At 37.1% G+C, this 22,736-nt stretch overlaps 1 protein-coding gene across 1 annotated transcript in view; it reads right to left on the minus strand.

The window, feature by feature from the left end:
• LOC148949892 (symplekin-like) overlaps positions 1-19,471 on the minus strand; it is a 152,365-nt gene extending 132,894 nt beyond the window's left edge. Inside the window, exons 1-3 of the mRNA XM_089091983.1 lie at positions 19,353-19,471; positions 8,145-8,341; positions 4,145-4,378 (exon numbers count right to left, since the gene is read on the minus strand). Of these exons, the coding sequence (XP_088948109.1) occupies positions 4,145-4,378; positions 8,145-8,341; positions 19,353-19,397 (476 nt within the window). The 5' untranslated portion in view covers positions 19,398-19,471. The remainder of the gene's footprint in view (positions 1-4,144; positions 4,379-8,144; positions 8,342-19,352) is intronic.
• Positions 19,472-22,736: the final 3,265 nt, after the last annotated feature.

Here is a 22,736-nt window from a genome sequence, read left to right on the forward strand (position 1 = left end):
ATCACTGCTCTTTGTAATTACTATTGACTATACCCTTCGCAACACAACAACAGATGGCATTGAATTATCATCCGGTGTAACAGTCAGCGATTTAGATTTCGCAGACGACATAACATTAGTTCAGGGTTGCAAGCAACGTTTGCAGTACTTCATTCACAGGGTCAGTGTGTAAGCCAGCCAGCATGGTCTTAAAATAAATGCAGGAAAAACAAAACCATGACAACATCCAATCCTACATATCACATGTGCTGGTGAGGAAATTTAAGTTATTGAGTTTAAGTATTTGGGCAGCATCATAGAGAATACTGGATCTACCACAAAAGAAGTCATAACTAGAATAGATCAAGCTAACGCAGTCTTCAATCGACTGAAAAGCATCTGGAAATCCAGGAATTATTCAGATCGCCTGAAGCTGCGCTTACTCAACAGTAACGTTTTACCAGTCCCCCTGTATATGAACATACGTACTTTTCTTGTCATGGGTTTGATTGCTGATTTTTTTTTTTTTTATTGTTTTCCCTTTTCTTTTTTTTCACCAAGGATTACGGTATTAACCCAGCAGTCATAGTAGTTCGGTGAAGTATTCATTCAAAGGGGAATTACGAGTTCTGATTCCCTTTATAAGTGCTTAAAGCAATCAAAGATAAGTTAGCCACCTCCCGCGCCCTACTGCACCACCGGGGCCCATCACGATTAAACACGGCATCGTTTCAAAATTTCAATGAGGCCATTTTGATCAAAAACTAAAAAAACAAAACTTGCTCCGAAGGTAGTACAGCCCATTCAGCCCTCGGAGCAAAGACTCAAAGCAACAAAAAATAGCTCATTTCGTTTAGACGTATTCATAAATATATCTTCGAAGAAAGGTAAACTTATAACTTATTACACACTGTTTAAAAATCTTACGGATATTTTGGCCGAGAGCATTTTTTTTTTTTTTTTTTAAACAGATTCCGGAGAAACGACTCCAGCTTATGTAAATGGCTAAATTCAAATCAAAAAGTTCATCAGTGGATTGCACTAGAAAGGTGCGAACGTTATACCTTATTGGAACTTGGGTCGCATACATTTTTCATCTGAATCAATTTCAGGATCCCAAGGACCTTTCCCTTTAAACACAAATGAAGGGATTACTAGGGAGAAGGGATTACCCCCGCACAAGCTTGCTTCTGGGGGTATTTTGTTTGTTTGTTTTTATGTATATTGTAAAATAAATCCCAGTTATAAATTGAATTGAAATTGAAGAAATTATTCGAATGCTAATTCTGGGCCCACGGGCAAATTAACAGACTTTATGAGAAAGGTAGGAGCTTTAAAAAAATTTTGAACTGACCATTGAGAGCAGGCGTTGTCCTGTATGATTGAAGGACTCTCCTCCTGGTAACCGCGTCCTTTTAAAACTACGATCATGAGGGCTGCTCGGATCGAGCTGATAATTATAGAACACCGAAAAAGTCCTTTTTCGGACGGACATAACAAGATCTAGTGTCCCATTTGTGAGTTGGGAGGGATTAGAGGGTAAAATGGTCCCATCCTTGAGTTTTTAGCCACGGGTTCCACGGCCACGGGACGTGGCCATGTTTTAGCCTTGGACAAAACATGGAATGAAGTTGAAGGTGAAGACAATTTCCCAATTTCCAAGTAATCAATTACTCTTCTAGGACACCATAAAAGCGATTAAACAACCCGAAGGCGGAAATTCGAATCCTGGAAAATTTCATTATAACTGAAATCCATATCATGGAACAAGAAAGACGTAGAGTTATTAAAACTCGTAATGATTTATCCCTAGAAATATATTTGTTCTGTTTGTTTGGCAATTATCCAGAGATTGCCATAAATATTGAGATTTGTAAAATTCTTAGTGCATAAATAGCTCTGGATGTTTTGAACCAATTGAAATTTCGCTGCCTTAAGTTTTATGGTTTTGTTTGATCTATCCTTTCACTGTCAATAATAAATAGTTTTTTCTTTAAAAAAAAGGTCACCATATCAAACCAAAAAAAAATAAGCATCATTTTCTCATTCTGTGTATAGTAGATGTAAAACATATAAAACATGGTATTCTTCTCCTAGAAATTACTAGGCTGAGTTTCAAAGAGAAAGAAAGTTCTTAGAATTGTTTCAGTAGGCTATGCTATTACTTTATCTCTCCATGAAAAACATGAATATGCAATTATGCAATATACAGATGAGAGGAATATTTTTCAAATAGTGTGATCCAAGAAACTTAGACTTATTAAGGGATTCAAGGAGGGAGAACATGGGATTTGCTGCCTTGTGAGGTATTGCTCACTCCGTGATAAATGTTTAAACTTTAGTTTTTTGGGGTTGAACGGGCGAAAAAAGGTACCTAGGTTAGGTTACGGATTTAATATATGCTATGCTTTAACCACTGTCAAATTTTACCTTAGTTCCTCCTGTGCCCCCAGAGGCACCTAGGACTATAATTGCATAATGAGAGGATATGCCTACTCTCTAATATCTAATGCAAAAATTTAGATTAAAAGACAACGAGAGCAATATTGAATCCCTTCAGAAAAAGTGATTAATGAGCTCAGTCTCCTCAATTTTCAACCAGAAAATTTTCAACCAGAAGGTCTATTTCTTTTTTAAGCTTCTCCTAAGAAAAAAAAACTTAATAAAGCTATGGAACAATTTACATTACAATTTTTGTTGATTTCGCTGCCTTAGTTTTTAGTTATAGTACAATAGTATCCAGGTGTTATCTTCTCTTTCATAGGCAATCTTTTTGAAAATATCTTATCCTAGGTTCTTCTTTATCACCTAGGAGACTTACCTTGGCAATTCAAATAGAGAAAGAGAGCGGGAGAGAGAGAAAGAGGGGAGTGGACACAAAACAAATCAGTTTTGTTCCTCCAGTGAGAGCGATTGAAATATATGAAAACAATTGTTCTGGGTGTAATGTCCCTTAAATATCTTAAAAACTTGATAACAAATAGATGAATGATTATAATGTCAAAAATGAAGAGCACCATTAAAATTCAAAATTAATACAAATATAAATTCTCTACTTAGAATATTACGTTTCATAGGTTAATGTTGCATTATGGAAGAATTCAACATAGCAGCAACAAACTAATTTCTGGATAAGCAGTTACTACATATTGAAAATTTGTTAAACTTTTCCTAGACGGCCTACATGCTTGATCAGAGCTTCAATATGCATCTCTAATTCAAATTTTTGATTTTTGAATAATTTGCATATGAGGATTGTAATAATCTTAAGACGATGATTACGATAGTTTCTATTATCTAATTTCCATTTTAAAACAAAAAAACAACCATTTAATGAGATTAAATGGATGACAAAAAACAACCACTCGTTTTTGACAATTTTTATCAAACTAAGCAATTTCAAACCATGTAAAAACATCCTAAACTACTGTATTTTTCTACTGTAATCGAACACACTTTCTATTGTAATAAAATGGCAGCATTTTATATAGCTATTGCCCTAAAGCCCAATATTGTTTCGTGTTTTCAGAACAGCGCTAATTTTGCATAATCCTACAAATATAGAAAAATATCATCAGTCAGTTTGACAAATACACTAACCAAAGAGCCAATCAGACGACAGGTATTAAAAAAAAAAATTACTCTTTTAAAAAAAGAATAAAAGAGTAAGCGATTATTCCCGATATGATTTTTGTATAAGAAATGTTATTCCACAAATATATATTGGGATTCTTTATTTTTATACAGGTGGTTCTACGGATGTGGAAATTTTATTTTGTATTTGGTTCCATTTTTGCCTTTTGCGACACCCAATGGCATTTACTATAAGCAACGCGGAATTAGAATAAGATTTTTTTTTTTTTTTTTTACCGTATACTTTTTTATGAAGATAAGAGAAATAATATTTAGACCTCTTCCCCCAAAAACAAACACACAAATCCCCTAGCCATGAGACGAAAAGGGGGATACAGGTGGGGTGATAGCAAACCAACTGGACTTTCATTCTAAAAGAACCCAGGCGAAATATTAAATTTAGCTAACAGTTGTATAACCTAAAGTGATTGGCTGGGTATTAAAACTTACTCACCAGTTATATCAAACTAGCATCCTTTCTTATTTTGGTCAATACGAATGAATAACTAAATAAAAATAAGAAAAACGGTACCCATCATTATCATGATCAAGCCATTTGATAACTTCTCCTTTCATTCTGACAAGCCAATCCCAAGCTGAACTCATTTCTTTAGTAATACTTTTTGCCCTGGATAACCATCGGAGTACCACAGGATATAAATGTGTTAATGCTTGAATAACCCTTTTCTGTACAGTAACAGCTTCATCTCTAAGCAAAAAACTTATGTTGACAGCTACTTTTGGAAATACATCAGGCTCTGATTTACTAAAATTAACGAAATCAAAATATCAGCTTTTGCCTATGAAAATAGAATAGAGCAAAGCGCCCTACTGAGATAATATCGTGATGGATAGAAGTAAGGGAGATTCCCCGTCTATGATTGATTTTTCAAATATCCTAGAAAAATAAATAAAGATTTACTTTTACTAAAAATAAATACAGATTTAGATTTCGATAAAATAAAAGTTCAAAATAGGGATAAAATCCTTTTTAATAGACAGTGTATAGAAATTCACAAAATATACCAGATATTTCGGTCACATATACAGTGACCGTCATCAGTAGTAAAACTAAACTAAACAATTTTAAAAAAAAGTTTACATACGAAATCAAATAAACTACATATTGTTTAATTCACTAATTCTTTTCAAAGCAAAGGCGGAAGGTAGCCTCTTTGACCTTTTGGATTCGGTTGATTAGCGTTCAATGATATAACAGTTGTACAAAGGTCAACTACATTGGGTAAATTGAAATTTACTCTGTCAGATTTTAATAAATTATCATAGATAGAGTTCAGCCCAAATTCACCTGTATCCAGATTCAAAGCAATATTCTTGAATAAGATTTTCTTTATTCCAAGATTTTCGCGAAAATTTTGCTTTAAACCCCGATCCCTAGAAATCAAAGAGACATTTTCGAACAAAATAAAATGGTCTGGAAAATTGAAAATATGTTCTGAAAGGGCTGAAGTTTTAGGGCTGAAATTATTTAAGATTTAGATTTACTAAAAGTAACGAAAACAGAAAATCCGTTTTTGAAATTACTTATCAGAAAAAAAACCTACAGTTTATCTCAATTGAATAAGGCTGAGAAAATATAGTTGAAAAAAATAAATATAGTTTTATTTAGATAGAATAAAGAAGATTAGGAGTGAAGAGGGGGATGTCCACCTAAGATTGGACTAAAGGATCCCTCTGAAAAATTAACACAAACGACAACATAAAAATACATTTTTATGTGTTTGAAGTCCCCTTCCCCCCAAGGAGAAGAGCTCTTACCAAAATGCGTATTTAAACTATTACCTTTAGAACTACATCAGGCGTTGATTTACTAAAATTAAAGATAACAAAATATCGGTTTCTGGAATAAAAAAAAAACACACATCTCCTTAACTAAAAACACCTATGAAAATACAATAGAAAAAAGATGCGAAGTTTTATAGAGATGCTATGGTAAGGGATACGGGTGGAAGGGGTTGAGGGTTTCCCGTCTAACATTAATCCAAAGGATCTCCCAGAAAAATAAGAAATCGGAACGTAACAATAGACTTTTGGGGGGTTTTGATTCCCTACTCCTTCACAGGAATAGAGTTAAGAACAAAATACTTATACCGAATACCACTTTTGGATATGCTTATGACTCTGACTTAAATAAAACAGTGAACGAAATATCAGTTACTGAGCCTTTACTATATAAAGTGCAGTAAGTATTTCATATTGACTTCTAAAAATGCTACCGTCGAAGCTAGGGCACTTTACTTGGACAAAAATATACCAGGTCCACAAAACCGAAACAAGACAAAACCACTAATGAGATTTTAGTTTAGGAGAACTAATGTCATCTCCAGTTCTTAGAAGGTTAGAGTCTTCCTGTAAGCTCTAGTTTTAGACAATTAATACCTGTCAGCAAGGGCACATCCAGGATTTTGTTCGGGGAGGGTTACAATAAAAAAAAAGAAGTATAAAACACGCATTAAAAATTTGTTTACATGCATTTTCGTTACGTTTTTAGGAGTCGGACACAAATTCCGAGGGGGATCGGACCCCGTAAGCCCCCCCCCCCCCCCGGATATGGTGCCTGTTCGTCTGCATTGGTAGAAAATTTATATTAGTTTTAAATTAAAATGGTTTTATTTTTTTTCATCATCAGCACAACAGCTTGAAAATAGTGGATTCAAATTAAATTAAAAAATTAATTAATTAAAAAAAATTAATTAAAAAATTAATTAATTAAAAAAAATTAATAAAAATTAATTAATTAAATTAAAAAAATGTATATATTACTTTGGTTATTCATTCATTTTCTCGTTTATAATTTAGACTAATATGAGAAAATTGATTCTAAAAGTTTCTAAAATGTTTTTCTTCTTTTTTTAGCTGTCTTTTTACGACAACTCGAACAATAAAGTATTCAAAACGAATCTCTTTCATAAGAATTCAGAGCTTCATACTTAGGTCATGAAACAAAGATGAAGATTTTTTCTGACATCGCCCCCACCCCCAACAAAACACAACAAAATAAATGCATATCCCCTACTAAACCATATCAAAACGAGAAAAACCAGATTCTCCACGCTCTGGAATTATTATTTTTTTTTTTAGGGGCTTAGTAGTCAGGTAATGTTGGACTCGTGTAGAATATAAAATTATCTCTTTGAGAACCTAAGATCCAAACTCTGTTTCTCTTCTGGATTTTCAGATAATAATTCAACAAAAGTCAATCTCAAATTCCGAATACCATTCATATTTTCTGAAATATCTAAGTGGATCAAATTTTCTGAAACTTCATATAATATGTTAATAGAACTAGAGCCCAGAACTAAAACAAGCTCAAATTAAATCTGATTTATAGACAGGGAGAGGGGGGGGGGTCACAATCTCGTTGTTAGCAAAATTATAAGAAAACTTGTCAGATCTCAACCAAACTTGATGAGAAACACGACCTAGCATCCTAGTCGCTTGGGTTTCTGGGTCAAACATGGCTTCTACAAGAGGAGGAGGGGAATCCTCAAAAACTTATGTCATCATGACATCTGCTAGAACAAACTGTTGTATCAAACCAAACTTGGTGGGAAGTAATATTTATTATCCTAGTTATTAAGTTTGTGGATCAATCCTCAATCTGGTCTCTTTCAGTAAAGAAAGTGGCACCCCAAATCCTTGTCATAGATTATCCACCTTTTTTTTTATATCAGCCAAACTTGATAGGAGGTTAAGAGCAAGCGTCCTAGTTGTGGCTTTTGGGTAATTTACTCAACCAAGCCATTATGGAGGCAGATGGTTGCTAACCTCTTGTTGTTAAGACATCTACCAGAAGGCACTGTCGCATCTTTCTCGACGTAGGTGGGAGTAGAAACTAGTATTGTACTTTATCCTTGTTAGGTTCTATCCCAATTCCGCGGCTAAATTTTGATAATCACAAAATTTCTCAGAAGTGGTTCTCGGAAAAAACGATGTGGCAAGTAATAGCCAACTCTCATGTTTGGTTATTTTGTGGTTAAAACCACATCTAAATTGAGTAGGAGGAGGAGGTATTTAAAGTCTTGTCATTGGGAGACATACCACAACAACTTGTTAAATCAACTGAGCTTTCTCCCAGTGAGAGATACTTCCATCTGCTAATCTGCAACTGTGACATATGGGTTATGGCTGCTAGAGCCCTGATGGGGTCTTGGCATGGCGCTGAAGGCCTAATTTGCTTCAAGATTTTAATGCTTGTCACTTTTGATACGAGCATTTTCCTAACTATTTCTTTTTTTTACAAAGTAAAATAATATTGGGTCAATTCCAAATATGTATCCTTCTATGGGGGTTCTCATTCTATTTCCAAAGTTATGCCCCAACATAAAAGGAAAGGAATGCATATCCGCATAAAAGCCACGCCCATGTGTGACCCAGATGGCAAAGAAACGCTTACCTTACTGTAAATTATTTAAATACTTTAGATTACAAAGATTAGAAAAAAACACCTAGTAAATATAAAAAGCAGAGCTGCAGTTAATCGATTTTGAATTTGCACTATAAATACTTACCAAGCCTCTTCCAAAAATCCTACAATTACTCTTCTGATTTCTTGATTCCTATCATTTTGAAAAGCGAGTACTTCATCTAAAAAGCTATCTAACAGCTCTGGCCCATGATGAAGAATCAAGTCTTGGACTCTTGTTAAACATGTTAGTTTTTCATCAGTGGTTTTGGCAAGAACAGCTTGATTTAAAAATTCAACAATCTGGAATAAAGTACTGTAATAAGTGTCCAATTTAAGCTTTTGACCTGAATAATACTAGCAAAGAATATCAAACCTGAAGTCTTGGAGGAGATTCATATCTCCATATAGGAGATAGGAATGATAGTGTTGCTATCCCTTCAGAATGTTTCAAAGCCTAGGAAAATTATCAAAAAAGGACACAGAATCAGGCCTCTTATTTCAAAAAACTCATTGCACAGTATAGGGAGAAATATCACAATCTTGATAAAAATTAAAACATTGCATTTAAAAATTTCCAAGAACCCTATACCAGAGGGCTAGTTTTAAGCTTCTATATATAAAAACACAAATTTTGCATTTCCTGACAAGCTTGATCATAGATGTGTGTTTATCTGTTTCTTGATTTTCTTTTACTTTCTTTTCACCTGGGGTGACTGTAGTATATTTGAAGTCAGGCCAAAATTTAAAATTTTCGGGCCCCATTTAATAAAAAAAAAAGATCATGCCACAACAGAATGCCAATTTCTAGCCTCCCAGTTGCAAAAGCCATACTAAAACGTGGTGGTGTAATCGTCTCTAAACACATATGATGCCCAGACAAAGTAAATGGTTACAATTAAGTTATTGTACTGTAGGTTCTTATTTCTTGATGCATCTTTTTATTTTATTTCTAAATATACAAATCAATTCTTTTGCAATTTTCATTTTGAGCCCTTATTGACACCCTGAATGTGAAACCTTGATCCTTTTAGAAAATGGATACTAGAAATTCTGAAAACTGGCATATATGGTTTTATATAATATGCTATTTGCAGCATTCTTATGGTGTGGTATGCAACATATTTATTTCATTTATTTTGTATGTAGCCTAGGTCAATAAACCATTCTAATAGTTAATCCTTATATGGTGTTAGAAGTGGAATCTTATGGATGTCCAACAGCCATACATCAACTGGGAAGCCAGCTCCCTAGCAGAACAATGGGACCGTTTCCAAGAGCATGCCCAATTGATGTTTGCAGGCCCACTGGCAGGCAAACCAGAGAAAGCTCTCTGTCTATCTAGTTATCTGGACTGAATTGAAAGGACGCAGAATTTTCAACACCTTCACCGTTGCAGACGAGGAACAAAATAAAATTGAACAATACCTTGAGAAATTTAAGGCGTACATGTCACCACAGAAGAACACAGTTCCTACTCGGACCCAGACGAAATGGTCTGTGATCAGACACTGTGCTAGATATTAAGCCAAAATGTACGTGAGAAGCTCTTGGCTAAAGGTGATGAAATTACACTTGAAACCAGCAACCATTATGTGCAGAACCCACGAAGTGACCCAGGCACAGCTTAAAACATTCCATGGGACTAAGTTCATTCCTATAAAACAAGAGATTGATGCCATAACACGTTACCCAAACCAGAACAGCAGTCGAAATAAACAGGAAGCAAGTTCAAAGAGCAGACCATTCTACTTCTGTGGTGGAACTTATTCCCCCTCCCATGTCTGCTCAGCAAAGAGCAGGTCACGCTCCATATGTAAAAAGCTCAACTATTTTGCACAAGTTTGCTGAAGCAAGATAGTAAACACAGTGGAAGAAGAAACTGCGGAAGCTGACCTTGGTGATGAAACCGTTTTCCTATACTCCATTGAACAAAGCAAAAACAAAGATGAGGTAGTGATACCCTTGATCACCAACAAGCAGTTCCCTGTCCAGTTCAAAATCAACAGGGGGGCCCAGGTCAATATCTTTCCAAAGAAGTACTTCAGCCGCCTTATCCCAAAGCCCACCATGAAACCCACAAGCCAGCGCCTTACCAGCTACTGTGGAGCAAAGGTCCCCGTATTTGGAGTCAGAAAATTATCACGCAGCTACAAAGGTAACACCAGGAGCAGGCAACAGTTTTATGTAGTAGAGACATCAGATTCTCCAATCATAGGATACCATTCAAGCATCGACTTGGACCTGACTAAGCTGGTACTGAACATAGACTCAACATCTCCAATAGTACCATTCTTGAAAGAAAAGCATAAAGAGGTGCTTAAAGGAATCAGGAAACTTGACAGAGAATGCAACATATACCTGAAGGACAATGCCACCCTAACTGTCTACCCAGCTAGGCAAGTACCTGCAGCCATGCAGAATAAACTCAAGCAAGAACTCAGCCACCTAGAAGACCTAGGGATTATCAAAAAGGTTGTTACTCCAACAAAGTGGTGTAATATTCTTACCTTTCTGTTCTAGGTGACCTGGGTTTCTATGTCTAAAGAATAAACGTTGAGACTTTCTACATGGTGTCGGATCCTCCAAAAAACCATGGAAGCCAGCGTCTCATACCCTACAATGGACTGGACAAGTGATAACCTTAAAGAGGCATGGACAAGATTTAAGAATCATGTAAAGCTGATGTTCCAAGGACCCCTTAGCGGAAAGACAGAAAAAGTGCAATGCGCCTTCCTGCTGATCTGGCTTGGAGATATAGGGCGAGACATTTTTAGTACATTTACACTTACAGCTGATGAACAGGACAAAATTCAACCGTACATGGACAAGTTCAGTGAATATTTCCTCCCTCAGTGCAATACAGTGTTTCAAAGATATCTCTTTCATAAACGTGATCAACGAGATGGTGAACCAGTGGATCAATACATAACTGATCTGAATCTTTTGGCTCGTGAATGTGCATATTCCACAACAGCCATGAGGGATGAAATGGTAAGAGACCAACTTGTATGTGGCATCTCTTCAGCAAAAGTCAGAGAGAAACTCCTACAAGCAGGTTCCAATCTAACTCTGTCACAAGCAATTACTATAGTGCGAACACATATAGAAACCCAGGTGCAGCTCAGGACAATGTCACAGCCTGACACATGTGGCAGCCAAGCTTATCAAGAAACATGCATAAAGCATGAAGTGGATTTTGTCAGGAGGGCAAAGAAATCAAACTATGCCCCATCTGTAAGACAATGCTATTTCTGTGGAGGGGATTATTCACCATCCCACAAATGCCCTGCAAAAAAAAAATAAAAAATGCAGTAACTGTGACAAACCAAACCATTTTGCAAAGGTATGCAAAAGCAGCAAAAAGGCAGTGAACGTAATAAATCAATGACATCAAACAAACGAGCATCAACCAGACAGCAATGATGAGCTCTTCATTGACACCATAAACATGGACAAAGGTGATGATCAACCATATGTGAAGCTCACAATCAATGAACACATCAGTATCACTTTCAAAATTGACACGGGTGCACAGGCCAACATCATACATGAAACATTTTTTATACCCGCAAATCAAGGCCCAAAGTCAATAAGACGCTATAAATCCTTACTAATTTTGGAGGACATAAGATCCCAATGCTTGGCGACAGTAGCCTTAACTGCGCAAACACCAACAGATACACTGAGACACAGCCCTTCTTCATAGTGAAAGACGCCCCCGTCCCAATCCTAGGCTTCGAAACCAGCAAAAAAACTAAAATTAACTAAGCTGATAGGCTACTTACTGTGACAAAACCAACCCCATTCATAGAGGAATTCAAAGACGTATTCCAAGGTATAGGACAGCTCGAAGGTGAGTGTCACATAACACTCAAAGAAGGAACCGAACCTAAGGCTTTACCAGCCAGACGCATCCCAATATCTCTCCAAAACAGGTTCAAGAAGGAACTAGACAGGAAGGATGCACTTTGGGTCATCAAAAAGGTTACTTACCCCACAGATTGGGTAAATGCTGCAGTTGTGGTTGAAAAGCCTGACAAAAGCCTCTGGTCTGCATTGACCCACAGGACCTGGACAAGGCCATCAAAAGACCCCACCACCCAATGTCCACATTTGACAAAGCAACACTAAAACACTCCAGTGCTAAATTTTTCACCAATCTGGACGCCCATCATGGATATTGGTCTCTCGTCCTTGACAACGAATCATCTCAACTAACAACATTTAACACTCCATACGGCCGATACATGTTCAAACGCATGCCGTTTGGGTCGATTTCAGCGCAGGATGAATTTCAAAGCCACATGGAAGAGGCATTTGAAGGCATCAAACGTTTTTCTGTCATAGTCGAGGACATCATTATATTTGGGGAAACCATTCGCAGTGTACTAATCAGAGCACGCGAAAGAACTGTGAAATTCAACCTAAAAAATGTGTGTTTGGGTGCGACAGCATACCATACTTTGGACACATAATATTAAAAGGTGGTATCTACCCAGACCCACGAAAGGTCCGTGCACTGAAAGAAATGAGAGCCCCATCTACCACAGATGAACTACATACCATACTGGGAATGATGACCTACCTAGCAAGGTACATTCCCAATCTAGCATCACTAAATCAGACCCTATGTAACCTGGCAAAACAGCGACAGCTCAGGTGGGAGCCACAACATGATATATCATTCAACAACATCAAAGAATCCATTTGCAGCTCATTGGCATTCTTTTATCCAAAAGCAGGGAACATCGAGCTACAAGTTGACGCTTCGAAGTTTGGCCTAGGAGCCACCCTTATTCAAAATGGGAAGTCAATCTCTTTTGCATCACACTCGTTGAACACCACCAAGCAGAACTACTTGCAGATAGAAAAGGAACTATACGCTATTCTCTTTGGCAGCATACACTACCACCAGTACCTCTATGGCCAGAAGTTCATAATCGTATTGGATCACAAGCCTCTCCAAGTGATCCTGAATCACCCAATATCAAAGTCGTCACCAAGACTCCAGCGGATGCTACTGAGAATCCAACCATACGACTTCACCATAACATTCCATCCAGGCAAAGAGATTCCAGTTGCCAATGCCCTGTCACGAATGTATCTCCCTGAAGAGGATGGAGAGATGCAAAAAGAGATCGAATCATATGTGCATTCTGTTATGTCAATCCAACCAATCAGCAATGACAGACTTAAAAAGTTCAAACAAGAGACAGCAGCTGACACTCAATTGGTTGAGCTGGCTAAGACAATCAAAAGTGGTTGGCCAGCATCCAGAAAAAATCTCCCAGCAACTCTCACCCCATTCTGGAATGTCCGGCATGACCTAATGGTCATAGACCAAATCATACTAAAAGGAGATCGCCTGGTCATACCCAAAAACTCCTGCAAAGACATCCTCAACTGCATAGACGCATCACATGTGGGTATTGAAAAAACTAAACAGCATTCTCGCTCAGTCATTTTTTGGCCAAGGATGACAAAAGATATTGAAGAACATATCAAACACTGCTATGCATGCACCAGACTCCAGAACTCCAACCAGAAAGAGTCCTTGATGCCACATGACAACCCTGACTTACCATGGGACAAAATCGGTTGCAACCTCTTCTACCAAAATGGGGAATACTTCCTCATTACTGTTGACTATTACAGTCAATTTTTCAAAGTCGATAGAATGGGAAGCAGTGCATATGCTGACCAAATAATACTGTACCTGAAAAAGCACTTTGCACATTATGGAATTCCTTGTATGCTCATTACCAACAATGGCCCACAATTCACATCATCTTGTCTTCCAAAAATTCATATCAGATTGGGAAATATCTCAAACCACATTTCCCCCAATCAAATGGATTGGCAGAAAGGTCAGTACAGACAGCCAAAGATATCCTGAGGAAAACCAATATTGCTGGAAAATATTTTGAGCTGGCGTTGCTAGAGTACAGGAACACCCCAGTTGATGGTCTGGCCTCCCCATCCCAATTGCTAATGAGTAGAAACCTCAGATCAATAGTACCATGCAGCAAAGAATTGCTTGCACCAAAGACCATTCACCACAAGCAGTTTCGACAGAATCGAATGAAGCAACAGTCACGCCAGAGCAAGTATTATGATTGACAGTCAAAGCAACTGAAACCCCTACAAATTGGACAACCAGTACAGGCCCAAATCCATGGCAAACTCTGGCAGGCGGACATTGTCAAAAGAGCAGATGTGAATCCCAGATCCTACATAGTTGAGACAAATGACGGAGCAACCTACAGAAGGAACAGGCGCCACATAAAGATAGTCTGTCAGCAACCTCAGTCACCAGATGCCACCATAACTGAAGAGATCCCCCATACAGACACTCCAACCCCACCACTGAGTCTATCAGAAACAACGCCTACCCCCGTCCCTAGAACACCAGATGAAAACCGTCTGAAACCCTTCACTCGTGTTCATAGCCCAACATTTAACAGGCCCATACCTGTACCAAGCACCAGTCACGTAACCCATACACAACTCCATGATAGCCCCTACATAACCCGTACCGGTCGCGCTGTGAATCCAGTCCAGAGGCTTAACCTGTGAAATGGTAATCGCTGAATTAAAGGAACGCCACCCCCCCCCTTTATTCTAAAGTGAAGTGAACATTGTGAAAAAAAAGGAGCGAGCCTAGCGCCTCCTCATAAAGAAATATAGTAATGTATTATGGCAGTGTGTTTAGTATTTAAAAGTGGAATTTGTTTTATTATTTTTTTGTACCAGCTTGTTAGTTTGGAAAGGAGGAAGGATGTAATATTCTTACCTTTCTGTTCTAGGTAACCTGGGTTTCTATGTCTAAAGAATAAACATTGAGACTTTCTACAGTGGGTCAACTCAATGGTTATGGTTGAGAAGAAAGATGGGTCCATAAGATTGTGCATAGACCCAGTAGACCTCAACAAGTCCATCCAACGGCCCCTCCTATTACATACCCACTCTAGACAACATCACCTCCAAGCTATATGAAGCAAAAGTATTCACAAAACTTGATGCTTGTTCCAGTTACTGGTCAATCCTGCTATCTGAAGATTCATCTTACCTCACAACCTTCAGCATGATATATGGAAGATACTGGTTCAAGCAAATGCCATTCGGAATCATCTCAGGACAAGTTACAGAAAAGTTACAGTTACAGAACAAGATTTCCTGTGCTCATATGTCACAGACAGACCCAAAAGTGAGAAGAACAGATCAAGCAGTACCACAAATCATGACATGGAAGCTGTGGACTCTTGCCCAGAGGCTAACAGCACAGGTGCAAGTACCAGCCCTCAACTTGGAAGAGCAAGCATGACCAACAATGTAAGACAGGAGCACATAACAAACCCTCGGACAGCAAGTATTTTCCCCAAATGTCACTCCCCATCCAGATTACGGCTGCCTCGAGCTGTTTCTGAGCCCATCCTTGCTTTGTCCCCCATTCGCTGCGTTACTTCCAGATACGAAAGAACTTTTATCCCCTTCATTACAGAAAAAATAAATAAAATGTCTCAGTAGTTTCTTCCCTCCCCCCTCTTTTATTTTATTAGCTGATGGTACTGCCCAGGTTCTTGCACTCATTTACTTGCCCCCCCCCCCCCTTTTTTTTTTTTTTTTTTTTTTTTTTTTTTTACCAGTTTTTATTGCTTTTAACTCTTTTATTGATTTACCGTAGTTGAATTATTGACATTTTCTGAGTATCCCTTTTAATTTAATTGCATTTATGTCTCGCTCTAAGTTTAGTTTGACTAGTTTTTAATGCATTTATGTCTCGCTCTAAGTTTAATTTGACCATTTTTTATCTTTTTAATTGACTTTTTACAGTTTTAATTATTGACTTTTAAATGATTGTTCATTATGGTTTTCTCTATTTTGTTGTTGTTCTTTGCATTTTTAGTGTAACCATTTATATTGTCGACTCCAAAGTCCGAATTCAGCCCTTTGTGGGCTTGTGATAGCAATTTTTTTGAAATAAATATCTTATCTTATCTCCTACATACCCTCATCTTCCATTGCCTTCAGTCCAGAACAGATGAGGCATTTTGCTAAAGCTGCTCCTAGGAAGCAGTCCCTCAGAGGTAGGAAGCAAGGCTCATCCAAAATCTTGACTGATAGGCCTGTAAAAGCAACAAATCAAAGCAGAGGAAGTAGCAAGAGCCAGCAAAAAGCTGCAAAGCTGCAAAGCCAAGAGGAGTGCAAAAGAAAGCAGCAAAGCAGGTTTTACAGTTTGATAAGGACAGTGATGGAAGCCTTTCACTCCATGATGACAGTGATGATTCATTGCTTCAGATTGGACAGGAGGAAGAAGACAAGCTATGTCCAGAGGACAGACTGTTCAACACAATTATAGTTGGTTATTTCATGATTTTTTTTTTTATGAAGGTGAATACTACCCTGGAGTGGTTCAGGTGAAGAACAAAGACACTGCCCAAGTTAGTGTGCTAAGCATGGCAGGAGTGAATAGGTGGAAGTTGCCCAGAAAAGAAGACGCCATTGTGTATCCCTGTGAAGATATTCTGAGGCAGATTTCAAACCCAATCCCAGCAAAAGGGACAGCTTCAATGACATCTTCTTTCTTTATTTTTGAGGATTGGTAAACATCTGTAGTTTCCATTTCTTGCCAAACGTTTTTTTTTATAGCATACCATTTAGTTTTCTTACTTTTCTAGCACTTTAACAATATAAACAAATGACTATCATCTGTTTCAATTTTTAGAAGTTTTGTTTACCTTTGTACTGTTTTAACATAATAAACAAATAATAAACTGATTTTTTAAGTGAAAATCTGCAAGTGTGGCCCAGTATGTACCATAGGATGGCTCCAAAATACTGGGCCAGGTGATACATAGTAATCCACTGAGATTTATCCCTAGATGGAGCCAGTATTAAAATCTGCCAAAATATAAAAAAAATTACTCGTTATGTGCTATTATGATGCAAGAGAAGTAACAAAATACCCAACAGGTAGCAAGAAAATCCACTTTTCCAAAATCTAGTTCAGTATGGACTACTCTCCCTATATATATCCAACTGATACTTGGACATTCGAATTTAATGCATCAAAATGCAAGATAATTCACATTAGGAAGAGAGATTTGTGCACCCAGCATTATAAGGATTTTAACAATGGATCCTGCAAAGTTATCTCCAAAAACAATGCAGATAGAGACCTTGGTATACTAGTTGAAAACAAGCTGAAGTTCATCTTCATGCCAAGGTGACAGTTGTGAAGGCCGATTGGAACTTGGAATTATTAAAATAGACAAGCAGATCTCCAATTGCCACAACCAAGCTTTATAAGAGTCTAGCTTCACCAAAGCTAGATTTTGGGATGTGTTCTGCATATCCAATCAATAAGACTGACAAAGCAGTATTATCTCTGCAGTCTTATCTCTGCATGTCCAATCAATAAGAGCCCCTATTGTTGATTAATGCCTAACATTTTACTATTAAGATTAATCAAAATAATAAAACCATTCCTGAATCAGCTACAAAAGGCAATTTGTTATCAATAGACAGTTTTTTTTTAGAAATGGAGTTTTAAACTTTTAGTTACTATGGGCTGTTTTGTCATACATCACTTTTTTCTTTTAACTTAATAACCATCAATTAAAGCAATATTGACAAAAACAATAAATGGAAAATGCATGGGGGGTATATAAACTGGGCTAGTATTTGCATATTAGGGGGGGGGGCGGGTAAAGTGAAGTACTTTTAAGAATGATATAAGTATTTTAGATATTTGTAAAGTTGTTTTCGGAATTTTATACTGTTTCCTTGTGAACAGCTCAAACTGTACACTGATACCCAAAAGGGTATACAATTGTCAAAGTAACAATCATTATATTTGAAAACAGTGTTAAATGGAGAATTAGATGTTATGGTAAAATTCTAGACAAGCTACTTTTTGCTGTCTTGGAAAGTGGTTAGAATAGGAAAATAAAACTTTCAGTAATGAATCCAGGGCCAAAAACATACTCTGGAAAAGTATTGCAAAGCTACTATGTCAATCCTCTTCTGATTTCTATTTCTTAGAAACTTGCCTAATTGACAGGTTGGAACTTAGACAAAACAACATTATACCTTAATTTTCAGGTAAAATTCTATACAAGCTACTTTTGGCTATCTTGGAAAGGGGTTAGACTAGGAAATAACTTTCAGGAATGAATCCAGCACCAAAAACATACTCTGAGAAGGTATTGCTAAGCTACCAAGTCAACCTTTCTTCAGATTTCTAAGCCTTGGAAATTTGTCCACTTTGCAGGTTGAAACTTCGACAAAACAACTTTATACCTTGATTTTCAGCTTCTTTTTCTCTGGTTTTAGTCATAAAAAAGCAATTCCTGTTATTTGAGTAGAATTTTAAGTCATATCAATAGATTTTATCTAAATTCAGGAAATGTATTTGCAGATCTTTGAAACCTCATAAATTGGGATTCAGCAGAGTTGTGAAGCTGAAAATACTTTTCTTGTATTTTGTTTAAGTAGAAGTTTAGCAAGGTTTTAATTTTATAGCCCAAAGATTTTTAAAGGTCATCAAAGTTCATACTTTAGGGTAAAGGTACCAACAATTCGACAGTTTTTGTAAAAAACCAGTTTTTCTACTCAAGAAGTCCTAATTTAAAGACTTTTGGTTTGAAAAGGGTTTCAATATGTAGGAAAAACATTTAGGAATCTAATTGTTTGATCAGAAGTTTGATCTGAAAAGGGTAATAAGCATTTCTATCGTAAATGAATTTCAGCCCCCCCTCCTTATATAGGCTATACCTAACCTAACCCTGAATTGGCATATATAGGGGGGGGGGGCTGAAATTCATTTCTGATATAAATTCTTATATTTGTAATAAGCATAAAAAAAGGCATCGAATGGTATATTCACTTTATTCCTAACTCAATAATTTGATTTTGTAGATATTGACCCATACTTTAGCCTGTAGACCCATCCCTGAAAGTTTCATTTTCCTAACCTAACCCTTTTCCAAGAAAGCCAAAAGTAGCTAAAGTAGAATCTTACCCTTTATTTAAGCAGAAGATCTATTTTGCAAGGTTTCATTTCTATAGCACAAAAATTTATAAGGTCATCAAAGGTCAGTGCCCTCTAGAGGCTGGAGCATTGGATGTATGTACTTCGAAATACCTTCCCAGGACATACTACAGTCTATAGATCCATCCCTGAAAGTTTCATTTTCCTAGCCTAACCCCTTCCCAAGTTACCAAGAAGTGGCTAAACTACAATTTTATCTTAAAAACTAAAACGAGCTCAGTGCATAACTTAGCCAAAATACGGATTTATATTTGTCACCTGTTCTTTTGGGTCTTTAATGTTTGGTTTAATGTCCATTTCCATTGTCTGAGAATCCTAAACTTTGTCTAGCTGGATAAGTCCTTATTACTATTTTCTTTTGCAATTGTCAAGTTTCGGTGGCTACCGATCGGAAGATGGCACTACAAGCATAAATTAACCCCGTATTTGACAGACACGGGGTTAATCGAAAGATGCGGGGTTATATTACACCCTAACTTGACCTGGAAGAATAAAAAAGAGTCGGTAAAACAGTCCTGTTTAAAGAGACTTTTGATCATGAAACGGCTAGTAGGCACAAAATGGGCCAGCTTTTCAATTGTGATGCTGGACTTCCACAAGAGTTTCATACGTTCTAGGTAGAAAATAGAGTACACTCTAGAAGTATTTGGAGGCTGCTACAACACAAGTCTGACAAAGCTGAAAACCATTCAGAACATGGCAATCAAGTTGGCAATGGGTCTACCAAATCGTGCACCAAGTTATTAACTTAGAATTCTTTCTGAAATGCCTACAATACAAGACAGGAGAAATATAATCAATTGTTAAATATTTCACAAATATCGAAGCAATTGGCTATAATCATCCAGTTTTTGAAATACCTTTTGCCTCTAGCCCTTTGGAAAAATCGGATACCCAAAATTGTTCTTGGGTGCTCTTTAAAGATCTAGCTTTAACATGGCAAGATGAGGTCATCCAATTTAACCATTTTCAAGATGTCCCCAAATGGAATTTCAAACCTATTCAAACTTACTAGGAGCTTATTCCAGGCAAAAAGTCAAGTTATCTTCGTAGTTAAGTGCAAGCTATTTTATAGCAAAAAATGACAACCTGCTTCAGTAATTTCTTACAACAGATTGGTCACTGAAAAGAAGCAAGGCAGCCGCAGCTGCGGGGATTCCTGAATACTGCTGGAATATACCCGCTAGGTTTCCAAATGAAATATCCATCCTTACAGCTGAGCTAAAGGCTATATTTGAAGGTCTAAAATGTTATTAATAAAAAGCCTCCTGAATCTAAGAAGGTGATCTTCTTCTCAGACTCTAAGTCTGCCTTGCAGCTCATCATCCAGGTCCATGGGTCTGTCACATACTCTGATATAAAAAGTCTCAGGAAATTAATATGGAGCATTCAAGAAAGAAGCATCAAGCCTTATTTACATCACATGCCAAGTCACCAACGTCTTAAACACAACGAGGTAGCCGATTTACTTGCAAATAAAACATCTAACATCCACATACATCCAACATCAAACTAAAAAACTACACGCGACACAATTTGTAGAAAAATTTCCAAGAAGAATCTACCACAGCTGGTACTCATTTTTCCATCACATGAAGACAATTATTCATTTTTTAAGGTGGAATGATATAGTTTATCATGGGTCACATAACCCTGACCCCTGCTTAAGTTTGGTTAATTGGAAGTAAATTTGGAAAGAGGAATAAGATTGATTCCTCTTTCGCTGAAAGAGACCTGGTTATACTTGTGGATGAAGAATTGAACTTTGACCAACATGCTCACTCAGTTGCCTCCAAAGCGCTCCAGACCCTGGGAATTGTAAAAAGAACGCTCGACAGTAGGTCACCAAAGATAATGTCAAAGCTTTATAAAGGTCATGTTCGACCATAACTGGATTTTTGGATTTTTTATAACTGGATTTTTTATTTGGATCGTTATACCAAATAAAGACGAAAAAGAAAAAACTAGAGAGTATCCAAAGGCAAGTAACAAAATCAATAGAGGGTTGTAAAAGCCTGGACTACCAATACCGCCTAGAGAAGTTACAGATTACTACCCTTTCCTATCGACGGAAGCTTGTGGATGTCATCATGGCGTAAAAAATACTAGACACTTCGTCCTTGCAACAAAATATGATTGAACCTGACCAGTCAGAAAGAACTAGAGGCCAAAGCATGAAGCTGTACTGCAAACGAGCCAACAGCAGACTACGGAACAAGTTCTTCCCGAATAGATTCGTGGGGCTCTGGAACTCCCTTAGCAAAAAAGCAGTCTCAGCCCCTAGTGTGGAGGTTTTCAAGGAAGCTGTGGACAAAGATTGGTCGTCCAAGCCATGCTTCAAGAATGGATGCAGCCGACGTTTTGGCTCAACATCTTCACTAACAAGCATTTACAGGATAATACCTTATTCGCTGGACAATGCGATTCAAGGTAATTTAAGATAAGGTAAGATTACTTGAAGCAAAAAAAACAGCAGACAAATTTTTGTATAAAGCCGAAATTAGACTGTTTTTAGACTCCAAGCACTGTTTTTCCAAAGAAGAAGAAGAAGACTATTGCAATTAATTGTAACCAAATTAATTGTCACTCAGCAGCAACTCTATAAGAAAATTAAAAAAAAATTTCTTGTGAATTATTATCGCTTCTAATCAGCAGTTATACCAAACCAATCCTGCTCAACTCATCCTCAGGGCTATACTGTGGTGTTCTCCTCCCCATAGTATAGTGCAGACGGTTTGATATCATTCTATTTTCCCTTCTTGCTTTAGTTTTGTTTTTTTTTCTGTTTAAAGCTTTTTCCAATAGGTAATGTTTAGAAGTCCTCCAAAAAAAAATGTCCCCCCAGATCCCAAATCAAATTCCAGTGAATGTGCCAAAGTGAAAGATACCCATCTTGGCTGGTCAAGCACACTTTCTCAAAGTTCAAATGATAGCTCCAATTCAAGAATAGGACAATGATAAGTGTAGGGGTTAATGTAACCATAAATGATGATAATGGGTTTCAAGAAGTCCTCTCTAGAAGCTCTAAAAAAAGGAAAAAAATATCCCCAATCAAAAGCATTTCCCCTCTTTCTGCCCAAGATCCTCCCTCCAAAAACTTAGGAATTTACCTTAAAATTACTCCTACTACCCCCTTTGAAATAAAAATGATCACTGCAATAAGAGTTGCAATGTTCTCTCTTAATATTAACCGTGATGGATCTCTGCTAATAGCCGTAGAAGATCAGAAATCAGTAGAAAAAATAATTAACCTAAAATCCCTTCTGAATACCCAAATTATTGCATCTAATTGTAACCCAAAACAATCACCCACAAAAATAGTAGTTTATAATGGTCCCCCAGAGATATCCACTCAGGAGTTAAAAGAAGGTCTCTCAGATAGTGCTGGAAACACAATCCCAGTAGAGGATGTTACCCAACTTGGCAAACCTAACTCTAATGGTCTAAAAACTAGTAGATCCTTCTTATTCACACTGAAGGAAAAAAATAATATCCCAGAAAAATTATTCCTATTTGGGCAAATCAAACCACACAAGGAATACAAACCTAAGCCTATCCAGTGTCAGAAGTGTCTCAAACAGGGACACACAACAAACAAATGCAATGAAATTCTCCGAGAGTGTAGTAATTGTAAAGCTTTCC

This window comes from Artemia sp. Qi Xiang Cuo, chromosome 7, assembly GCF_049724085.1.
Source record: "Artemia sp. Qi Xiang Cuo chromosome 7, ASM4972408v1, whole genome shotgun sequence".
NCBI lineage: Eukaryota > Metazoa > Arthropoda > Branchiopoda > Anostraca > Artemiidae > Artemia > Artemia sp. Qi Xiang Cuo.